This window comes from Megalobrama amblycephala, linkage group LG10, assembly GCF_018812025.1.
Source record: "Megalobrama amblycephala isolate DHTTF-2021 linkage group LG10, ASM1881202v1, whole genome shotgun sequence".
Taxonomy (NCBI): domain Eukaryota; kingdom Metazoa; phylum Chordata; class Actinopteri; order Cypriniformes; family Xenocyprididae; genus Megalobrama; species Megalobrama amblycephala.
Window position 1 is genome coordinate 17,243,228 of NC_063053.1, and position 11,857 is coordinate 17,255,084.

General features: G+C 38.3%; 1 protein-coding gene across 5 annotated transcripts in view; it reads left to right on the top strand.

The window, feature by feature from the left end:
- rin2a (Ras and Rab interactor 2a) overlaps positions 1 to 10,744 on the top strand; it is a 39,225-nt gene extending 28,481 nt beyond the window's left edge. For 4 of the 5 annotated variants that reach the window (XM_048204964.1, XM_048204962.1, XM_048204961.1 and 1 more), the window contains 5 exons: positions 502 to 1,794; positions 7,184 to 7,492; positions 7,596 to 7,727; positions 7,836 to 7,999; positions 8,960 to 10,744. In XM_048204964.1, coding sequence (XP_048060921.1) covers positions 502 to 1,794; positions 7,184 to 7,492; positions 7,596 to 7,727; positions 7,836 to 7,999; positions 8,960 to 9,277 — 2,216 coding nt within the window. In that variant the 3' untranslated portion in view covers positions 9,278 to 10,744. Of the gene's footprint in view, positions 1 to 501; positions 1,795 to 7,183; positions 7,493 to 7,595; positions 7,728 to 7,835; positions 8,011 to 8,959 lie in introns of all 5 variants that reach the window. The other variant, XM_048204965.1, reaches the window with a different exon arrangement.
- Positions 10,745 to 11,857: the final 1,113 nt, after the last annotated feature.

An 11,857-nucleotide genomic window follows, 5' to 3' on the forward strand; every position in this document is an offset into this window, starting at 1 on the left:
GTCTCATTGTTTTAAGATTTTGTTGATTGTTCACTTCAATGTTTTTTTTTTTCTTTTTTTTCATTCGTTTCTGTCATGGAATTCCGTGGTTTTGTGTTTGCGCCTACTCGATTTTTTTCATTGTGTTCTGAATGCTGGTGCTTGGATTTGTAGGATAATACTTTCAGAAACATTATCTGAAATGTTTGCTAATGTTCTTGAGCTTTTTTGTCAATCACTTGGCATTGTAGCTCTATTTTTTTTTTTTTTATATTCTTCTGTAATTATGTTAAAAAAAAAAAAGTGTATATCTCATACATATATATATATATATATATATATATATATATATATATATATATATATATATATATATATATATATATATATATATATGTGATTCAGCTGTCTAATTGTTAAATGCCTCTTAGTTCATCAAATTCAGAGAATGAACTTTTCATTTGTTCAAATTTAATGTCTTTTTTATTAAAATGGAGCCTCATTGTGTTATCTTTATTGCAGGTTTCTGGGACTCTGAACTGTGCAATAAGAAGAAGTCTTCTGTGTCTGGGGAGACTGTTTGTGACAGTCAGAGACTAAAAGAGTGGGGCATTAAGTTCTCCCCAAGAGCCATCCCATTCACTCGGACCCCTTCTGAACTTGAATGCAGTCAATCCAACGGAGCGCTGTGCTTCATCAATCCCCTCTTCCTGCAAACACACCAACCTGACCCTTCATCCAAAAAGCAAGAAACATCCCCGGCCAAAGCAGGTGGCTCTCAGCACCACCAAAGTGCGCTGCATAGAATAGATCGCCAGAACTGCGATAGCAGCATCTTCTGCAGTACAAGCAGCAAACAAAACAAATCACACATAAGTGTGAGTAGATCCAAGAGTGAGAGATCCCCACCACCTCGACCCCCACCTCCCCGCTTTGCCTCCGGCAGATCAGCAGTTCTCCGTAAACAGAAGACCATGCCTGAGACGGTCTGTTGGATCAAAACGCCTCAGGAAAAGAGCAGCCTGCTGGGGAGGTTGGGATCATCCTTTAGTTCCTTATCTCCCTCATCCTCCCCACCCAAAAAGTTCAGTAAGCCAATCTTGGTGCCCTCATCTCGCAGTAAGAATTCCTCTGGCCTGCTTGACGTAGATGGTCTCCGCTGCCAAATGGCCCTGGATGACCAGACAATTGATGATGCCGTGTCTTGGAGCCTGGCCAAGATGTCTTCGTGCAACACCCCAACCCTGGAGAACAGCAGCCCTGCAGATGAGCACTGCACCACAGGACGAGAGCGACTGAGTGACATCAGCATCTCTACCTCGTCCTCAGACTCCCTCGACTTCACCCACAGCTTCTCCTTGCCTATTGAAGCCAGTCCCTCCAGAACTGAACGTCCCACTGGCGACAGCAGCCTGGAGGAGGAAGAGGAAGAAGACGACGGCATCAACTTGGAGAGCGATCAGGAGGTGCCACCACCCTTCAAGTCAAAGAAGCAGAACGGTGCTGGTACATTCATGCTGCCACGTGCACTAAGAGGACATTTGCGCAAAGTGAGCTGCGTTCTAAATTCTCTGAGGACACCCGAGAGGAGAGCCATTCAGAAGATCGTTGAGCAATCTAGGGATAAAGGGACTTACTTTGGCTGCCTGGTGCAGGACTATGTGAGCTTCCTGCAGGAGAACCGCGGCTGCCACACGTCGGGCTTGGACCTGTTGCAGACTCTCAGGCAGTTCATGACTCAGATGAAGTCCTACCTGCTGCAGAGCTCGGAGCTTGACCCACCTATTGAGTCCCTTATCCCTGAAGATCAAATTGGTAAGGCTTCCTTCCTTCAATACAAAAGGGAAGAAAGGGAAATTGCACTGATTTCTCTGGTGCCAGTAGTTATACAAAGGAAGTAGGGGTGGGTAATATGTGTTGTCTGTGATAATAATTAGCGTGCAAGCTGACATTATCGATTATGCCATCTGATCTATACATTGCACCCTAACTATCGACATTTTTTCAATGAAAGGCAACTAATGAAAAACGAATAGCTGAATCAAATTTCAGTGCACACTGATGTGGTTGTCTTGCTGCATAAGTGCATGACGTAATTATTTGAGTGATAACACTATGTGGTATCGAATTGACGAATGGGACGCTCTGCAGTCTCATGGATGTCACATGCAGCGGCCATCGCCAGACCACAAGTACACATCAGATGTGCCATTTGGGACTGGGCCATTGAGCACTAAAACACATTAAATTGACAGTCCTCTGCAGCATTAAGGCGCTTAGTTGATTAACTTACACTCAGTGCATTGGATTAAAGAAAATAATAACATTTGTTCTCCTCTGACACCTGGTAAACTGGCGTCTTTGTAGTCAAGGTTAATATACAGTGATAATACAATTACTAAAGACAGATCTCATCTAGTAAGAGCTGTGTACCATAGGATTGCCAGCTTGTTCATGACTCGATAATCATTACAGATTCCTTATTGAACTATTAGGAATAATCAGCGGAATAATGTTGCTTGTTTTTATGGATCTATAGGATGGAAAATTGAGTGAGAATTTTACTCTTTCCCCACCATTGACAGAATTTTCTGTCATTTTATGAGACAACGGTTCTTCTGCCATTGGCTTTCCGTTTTTTCATTGTTATACGGTAGGGGGCGCTATTACTCATCTCCTGAAAGACAATCTCCAATCAAAACACAGGCGAAGAAAACGGACAGAAACAAGCGATAAAAGCATTGCTTATGCACCTCATATTCTTTTTTTTTAAAAATCACAATAAAAAAAAAAAAAAAAAAAAAAAAAAAGCATGAAGCTAGAATAAAACATTTTGTTGTTGTTTGTGTGTTTAAAAGCAAAGGCTCTGTTATTTCTTTTGACATGTTCAGATATTGATACAACAAAATACTCTGGGGGCCCACAAAATTTTTGTGAAAATTATCAAAAACACTGGCGTGGTTGGCTTTTTTATTAAAAAAAACACTGGCGGGGAAAGAGTTAAAAAACTTTGGAAGAGTCTCTCTCGGGCTCAGATTTCTAAATTGAATCTTCCTGTAAAATGAGTCACCATTCTGTCTCCATTGCCACTGGTTTACAAGGACACTGTGGTGCACTGCTCACAGCACAACAAATATGACCTTTTATATGTACAAATAAAATAGTATATTTTGAATTGCAGAGCATTTATATTATGCAGCAGGTCATAATATTAAACCCGTGATAATTGCACTTTGCTGTGTGTGTGGAGAATACTGCTGTTTCTCATTATGTCCAGTGGCATGTTGAATACTGTCAGGTTACAGGCCTTTTACCCTCGAAGATTCATTGTAGCTAAATTGCTTACAAATGTTTCACAACAAGAAATGTGGCAGGGAAATATTTACTATTTAAAATGCCATAACAAGCACAGTTTATAATATTACACAACATGATTACTGCCTATTGACATCATTGCACCATTGCGCTGTTTTGGATTATTTATATCTGCAACATTCAGAAAAAATGGAAAGTGAGATATATTATATATACATTCCATAATATATTTTTTAAATATTTTAAAAATGAGACATTGTTTACAGAATGATATATGATAAATATCATAATGATTTTTATAACCAATGCCTTCTTAATACATGTATTTGGGTGTAAACAAACAGTACAACATTGATATGAATGCTTGGATCTCTGAGGGTTAAACCTGTGAGCTTGTGTGCATGAGGCAAACCTCCTTTCATCTCGGCCTGGAGGCATTTTACTCAGCGTGAGCGGTACACACAAGGCACATTGAGCTGAGATATACACTGGCATATTCATGTGTGGGCAGAGAACTGTTAGTATGGCTTTTGTATAACTGGCCACACGCCTTTAACTGTCGGCGACAGGCAATTATATACTTTATACAATGACACACTAACTGTAAAAGCCCAACAAATCTACATGCTGAAGCAGCTTAGTTATGACTAATTTGGTTCAGGTTAATTTTGATTTCTAAAGTATTAATGATGGTTTTCAGCTCAGCCGGGTTTGGTTCTTCAGGAAATTTCCTCTTCCTCCTCCTCCTCCTCGTCTCTCTCTTATGGGTTGTAAACAAAGTTTTGCTCTGCAATGTGTTTTGAGGAATAGATCACTTTCCAGATGTTCCCAGAATGGACCTCAGCCAAACAAGCCAATGTCTCCAATATAGCTCTTCTATGATCTGGCGTAACCCCTCCTGCTTGTTGATTCAGGCATCAAGTATGTGGGTGTCAGGCAAGAATGTAGAGAAAAAGGGCTCTTGTTCAGAGCTCCTAACCTGATGTTGCTGTCTGTGTGAACTGGCAGATTTGGTTGTGTTCGTGTTGTGCTTAAACAAGCCCAGCACAATAAAGGCCATAGCCGTGAGATTATGCTGCCATGGAGAGCAATCCTTTTCTGTGACTTAACAAAGCAATAAAAACAAGCTTAAATACACAGTTAATGACCTCTGACAGATATTGTCACCCTTTTTTTCCCCTGAGGTCTGTTTTTAAGTCAGTGTTCCTGCTCAACCCTGTTATGACTCAAAAGTAAGTTATGACACTCTGTTTTATCGAGATGTGTCTGGAAAGACTTATTGCTGCTACTTCAGGCCCAAGGATTTTTTGTTGTTGTTGTGCCTTTGCTCTATTCTGAGTACTTCCTTAAAAACACGTCTGAGACTAGAGATTCATTTTGGAGTTATCATTCATTTTCCTGAAGGCTTCATTTCTTTGGAGGGGTCAATAGACTATGAAGGGGAATTTTATTTGGTCTGTTTGTCTGGTTTTGTGTGTGCCTTTTGTTCTGTGCTGTGACGTAATTTGCGGCCTTGTCTCCTAACTTTAACGCTAACGTGTGCTCGTTGTGTGGGAAGCATCAGTGGATTCACTTCTCCTATTACTGTGGCTTCTTTTTCCAGACTGCAGGGCAGACATGGAGCGAGAGACAGACAGAGAGAGTGCTATGTAGGAGAGGGCTAAGGAGAACAGGAGATTGTTTGAGAGGATGTTTACAAGCCTTGGAAGATAGCCTTCTAAGTAGAGGTGGCCTTGATGAATGAGAGTTTCTCATCTGAGCTGCATTCCTGTAAACTTTCCTGTCACCATCAGTGCTGTGGTTTCCTGTTGACCTGATGTGCAGTGACATCCTAGCCAAATATCGAGGGCCCAATTCACAAGAATCTTCGAAATGAATAAAAAATACGTTATATATGTAATATATGTGGATTCCAGTTACTACGCTTTCACTCTGTCTGCGGTTGTTCCACAGAATAAAACTCTTAAGTGGAACTACAAACCAGTTCAGTTCCTTTAAATCCTTGGATCTGTGCCACCGTCTCGCCTTCATTAGCAGAGCTCTTTGCATCACTCACAAAAGTGATAGGAGCGGGGCTTGTTTACCGAGCTGTTTGCTCTCTCCTGGGACAGATGACCATATAAACACATTTGCAACAGCCGATACTGTTTAAGTGATTCAGCTGTGTCAGAGCTAAAGTCAGACATCTGAAACACCCCGATGAAAGGCACAATGATCTGGCTATTTATTAGTTGTGTTTCTGATATGTATTTTTTGTGAATGGGAGTATCTGTAGCCTTGGCTGGTGGGAAAAAAAAGGAATCTGGTATTTCCGCTTGGCGATTGTTTTGGACACTTGTAGATAGCATTTGACACCATTGTGTCCACTGCCATCAAACAGCTTTGTTTTTACATTTTACATTGATGTCATATGGATTTCTGAAAACAGGTTTGACTAGTTGTTACAGTCACAAGCAGTTGAGTCAAACTGCCACACATGATCAAGACGTTTACGGAGAAGTGACGGGTAAACTATCATGTTACAAGTTGTGATGTGAAATCATCCAAACTTATGTGGACATAATGCACTGTTTTCCAAGAAAACAGTCTGCCTTAAAAACATATTAGACTTGTTTTACACTTGCACTTAAAATTTACATTTGTAATAGACCCAAATAAATGAAAATGAAGCACACAAATGGTATTAGTTTGCATTCAATACTATACATTAAAAATAAAAAACACATATGCAGTGCCACAAAAGCATGTCTGTTGCCGCCACTTATGACGTTGTTGCTTCCCTCAGTGGTCCAGTGTGCTGACAGAAGCGTTGCTGTCAGCATTTTCCAAAGCCTGATTAAACATTACGTTCTGTTATTTAGATCAGATGATTTTTGTTACACATACACTCCTTCCAGTTTATAGATGATTTTACAGTTTAGGTATGGTCTTCAAGCCCTGCTTGCACAATCAAAGTTACAAGACAAAACTTGTTGCGTTGTAGTCATATGTGAGCATACCGTAGATTGTTGAGCTGTCGAGAGACATTTTGTACTTGTTTTGGAAAAGCAGGTGTAAAAATACGAGCAGGTATTCCCCTATAAAGGAGGAAATGGAACGATGAGCCACATCCGAGATCCCGGTCAATATACTCATGGTCACAGACATTTCAGCCACAAATAGACTGACAGAGACATTTTGTAAAATTTTTTTTTTTTTTTTGAGATTTCAGTTCCAATTTTTTTCTGCTCCTTTACCTTCTATAATTATAATGGAGTGGACCAAAAAATTCCAAAACACATGAGGTATATATATATATATATATATATATATATATATATATATGAATTTAGTGCTTTTATTCAGCAAGTCAAATGTGACAGTGAAGTAACTTTTACATAGTTACAAAACCATTCTACTTTGAATAAATGCTTTTCTTTTGACCTTTCAATTCATCAATGAATCCTGAAAATTAATCAGCACAACTGTTTTTAACATTTATAATGATAAGAAATGTTTTTTGAGCACCAAATCAGCATAATAAATCAGCATATTAGACGCTAATGGCTGCTAAAAATTCAACTTTACCATCACAAGAATAAATTTAATTAAAAAATTTAATAAAATAGAAAACAGTTATTTTAAATTGTAATAATATTTCACAATATTACTGTTTTTACTGTACTTTTGATCAAATAAATGCAGCCTTGGTCATCAACAGATATGCACAGAATTTCTTAGAGATTAAATAAACTTATAAAATATATCTATATTACAATATTTTATACAATATTTTTTTTTTTTTTTTTGCATTATCTGCATCTAGCTTAGACCTATTACCCATTGTTATACATCTATTCTATGTAATTATTTCAATATAGTTATTACATAACTACTTCTTCCTCTCTAGATCAGGTGATGGAGAAAGCCATGCACAAGTGTGTGCTGAAGCCCCTGAAGCCTGTGATAGAGGCAGCTCTGCGGGACTTCCAGGTGGGCAGCGGGACATGGCAGCAGCTGAAGGAGAATCTGGTTTTGGCCAAATCCAAGCAGCCCCAGGAGATGGGCGTGGATGGTGCTCTGCCTCCTGACCCTGTGGCCATAGAGAAGATTCGCCACAAGTTCCACAACATGTGCAAGATGTACTCGCCAGAGAAAAAAGTGTCTCTGCTTCTCAGTGTGTGCAAGCTCATCTACACCATAATGGAGAACAACTCAGGTACATGATTGTGATGCAGTTGTGTGAAATGCATGAATGTGGTTGTGCATAGAATTCTTATATTACTTCTGCATTGACTGATGATTTCAATCTTTGTTGGCAGGGAGGATGTATGGGGCAGATGACTTCCTGCCCATGTTGACGTATGTGATGGCCCAGTGTGACATGCCACAGCTGGATGCTGAAATACAGTACATGATGGAGTTACTGGACCCATCACTGCTTCATGGAGAAGGTACATTAGACCCCACTGTGTGTGGGCTACTGCAGTTACTACTCAAGTTATTGCACCATTTTGTCAGACAATTTTTTTAATGTTCCAATATTTCTTATCTGATTGTAGGAGGCTATTACCTGACCAGTGCATATGGGGCAATGTCTCTCATCAAGAACTTCCAGGAGGACCAGGCAGCTCGTGTGCTGAGCTCTGAGACCCGTAACACGCTGCACCAGTGGCACCGCAGACGCACAACCCAGCGTACTACACCATCTGTGGATGATTTCCAGGTAAATCCCTGGTAAAGTTCTTATATATTCTCCTTTTAAAACATAAGTTTAAGAACATAAATATATTTACAATAATACAAATAATAATAGCAGTGAAGAATTATTATTATTATTAAAATATTATCATCATTATTATTACTGCTAAAGAATTATTAGCAGTAATACTAACAATAAAAAATATTATTATTTTACTTTCAATAATTATTTAGCTGTGATAAGAAATTATCATAAATTGAACTAAATTTAGTGATTATTAAAAGGTTAGTTCACCCAAAAATGAAATTTCTGTCATTATTTACTCACCCTTGTGTCGTTCCAAACCCGCAAGACCTTCATTTATCTTCAGAACACAGATTAAGATATTTTTTGATGAAATCCATGTTTGTTTGTTTTTTTTTTATCCCCTATAGAAAGCAACATAATTACCGTCATTCAAGACATTGTTAAAATAGTCAACATGACTACAGTGGTTCAGCCTTAATTTTACAATTTTTGTGCGCAAAAACAAAATAAAAATAACGACTTTATGCAACAATTTCTTCTCTACCCTGTCAGTCTCATACGCAGTTGACGCAGTGAAGGCAGTTCAGCACTTCCGTGTTTACATCAGAACGCTGACTCAGTATTGGCCGACGCCGTTCACTTGAGCAGCATGACGCATGCGTGAGATGCTGACGCAGGAGCCGGACAATACTGAGCCGGCGTTTGGACTTAAACACGGAAGATCTTAGGGGTTTGGAATGAGTGAGTACTTAATTACAGAAATTTCATTTTTGGGTGAATTAACCCTTTAAGTACAGAAAAGACTATTTGCAATAATAATCATTATAATAATAGCAATAAAGAACTATTAGCAGTAATAATAATATGATGACTTATGACTTGATAACTTAATTATGGGAGTACAGAGCTTAATATGTATTGGTATTTACACCTAATTTTCTTTTTGTCTATTTTCAGAACTACTTGCGGGTGGCACTGCAAGATGCAAGCAATGGCTGCACAGCCAAAACCCTTCAGGTTCAACCTTACGCCACAACGGAGGATGTGTGTCAGATATGCGCGGACAAGTTTAAAGTTTCGGACCCAAAAAACTACGCCCTTTTCCTCTTGACAGATGAAACCACACAGCAGCTGGCCATGGACACTCACCCACAGAGGATCAAGGCCGAGCTGCACAGCCGCCCACAGCCACAACTGTTCTACTTTGTGTACCGCCAGATCCAAAACCTCACTGTCCCTTCAGACCAGCTCAATGACAACACTTCATCCAACTGAGAGAGCAAACCTGAATTCCATCAGGTCCTCTCGAAACTCCTTCCCAGCCACATTTATTCATCTCCTTCCTTAGGAACATTGCTAACATCTGCACGGTAGCGGAAAATGTGCTTAGAGGGAAATGGGGAAGGAAGGATGTGTCTGACAGATGCAGCGTTTTTTCTGCTCTGTCTTCACTATTTTCAAAACGTTTCGGGAAGTTGCACGCGACCGTCACGAGAGAATAGCTGTATCCAAACTGCAAATGTTACAGTATGCCTGTTTATTTCTTCATGAATGCCCAAACATACACATTGTGTAAGCTTTGCACATTCCACATTAAATACACTCCAGGACTGTACATATTATACCTCTCCTGTCTCCTATTTTTCACTATTCTGAGGGACTGTGGCATTTTCGTACGACTGCTCTCACTGCAGAATGAGAGAGCTGTTCAGTGCATTGAGGTGAAGACTTTCAGGAAGTTCCTCCCTGGACATGGACATCTCACTACCCAAGCCCACTGTGGACACTTGTTTTCTAATGTAAAACTGATTTATGATATTTTTGCAGTTGCTGGTAAACTGCATTCTATATATATATATATGTTTTATTGTTATAGTATTGCATGTATCTCTGTGATAAGACCAATTAAAGAACCAGGCATTGTTGCCAGTGATGTTTTATCATATTGCTTTTGTATGAATTATGATTATTATGTTTTGTTAAAGTCATTGGCAGTAATGGAGATGGTAGAAATGGTGAGGTTTAGTTCTAAAATACTGTACTACTACTGACAAGCTAAACATTTAGGGCTTGTGGTAATCTGGATCTCTGTTGTACTGATATTGGTTCTGATTTACAGGTTTTTAAGAACAGACACAAAGGGCTTTTGGCAAGTAGAACAAATAGAAAGATCTATGTAAAGTAAGAAAGAATAAGAAAAAAATGACATGGACTTTTAAAGCAGGTTAAGAGACATTGGTAGAAATTATCAGCAAAGAGAAATGATTTTGTGTCACTGTAAAGTGTATCAGGGAATACCGGCAAGGATGAGACACATAGAGGAGAATAGTTCTTTAACATTCATAACTATACTCATAACCTCTTAACTGCAATAACTTACCAAGTATGTTCTACTAATGTACTTTACATTTGCATGTTTTGATGTAAACTCGGGGCATTTTTTTTTTTTTTTTAAAGAGACAGGGGTGCTGAAATGCTCTAATCCCATGTAACGATGATATAGAAACACTAGTCAAATCTGAAGCAGTCTTGAAATGTATTTTAACAAGATATTTTAAGTCTGATAAATGTATACATATTTATATGCAATCTGTGCTGGAATTTTTCACAGATTTGAAATTCAAAAATATTGTGTATTCGTTTGGAGAAAAGCTCATCCTCATTCTTTAGTCAGTTCTTCATATTTCCTTTTTTTTTTTTTAAATGTACTCTTTTGCACACAATAAATTGATGTTGAATATGTATAATCTCTGTCATCTTTTATTACAAGCTCCCACAAGTCTTTGCCTCTTCTGTGTTCGCGGGTGGTTGGGTACCCTGCCAGTTCCTTTCTGGGAATAGGTTAAATACTTTCCACTTCATCACCATGAGGGCTTGTACTAACCACGGTACTGATTCCAAGTAAACTGAAATCATTAGAAGGCTTATCTGGTTGTTTTCTCGCTGATCATTCAGGTTGTGTGTGTGTATGTGTAAGAGAGAACTATGTCAGTGCTACATATAGTGCTTTCCATAATGGACATTATTTCAAAAGAGCTTTACAGAAGAAAAATTGCAGAAATAGCATCATTTTGGAACAAATTTAGACACTGCATGTATTATTATCTGGTAGAAAATTCAAAATTTATCTTTGAAAAACTGATTAAAATACTAGCAACATATACATTTTAATCCACAACCACTATATAACCTAAAATAGAAGTGAATCCTGCTGATTTAGGCTAGATTTTGAACTTTCTTAAAGGGATAGTTCACAAAGGACACAAAGAAAGATATTTGGAAGAATGTTTGTAACCAAACAGATCTTGTCCCCATTAACTATCATAGTAGGGAAAAAAATACTATGGTAGTCAATGAGGGGTGAGATCTGCTTGGTTACAAACATTCTTCCAAATATCTTCTTTTGTGTACAGCAGAACAAAGAAATTTATACAGGTTTGGAACAACTTGAGGGGGAGTAAATGATGACAGATTTTTCATTTTTGGGTGAACTATCCCTTTAAAGCATGGACTTCTGTAATACTTTAGCTCCTCTTAGTGGACAGTTATTGCAATATGTAAAGAACACAAACTAGAATAAGCTCGTACTCTTTTTGTTGATGGATCGTTAAAAACAGTCAATCATTGACTGAACAGTCACATTAAGAAATACTTAGTGGGGAAATATTTCTTATTTCAAAAAAAAAAAAAAAAAAAAAAAAAAACTTCTTGTGAGAAAATAATTCTTGCACTTTTACATTCTGGCCTTTAAAAACATTTAGAGAAATGCTGTAAATAAAATGTTTTTTTTTCTTCTTCTTTTCTTTGTTGTTATCTGACCACGGGACTTTTATTTTGGTATGTGTTTTTGCTGAC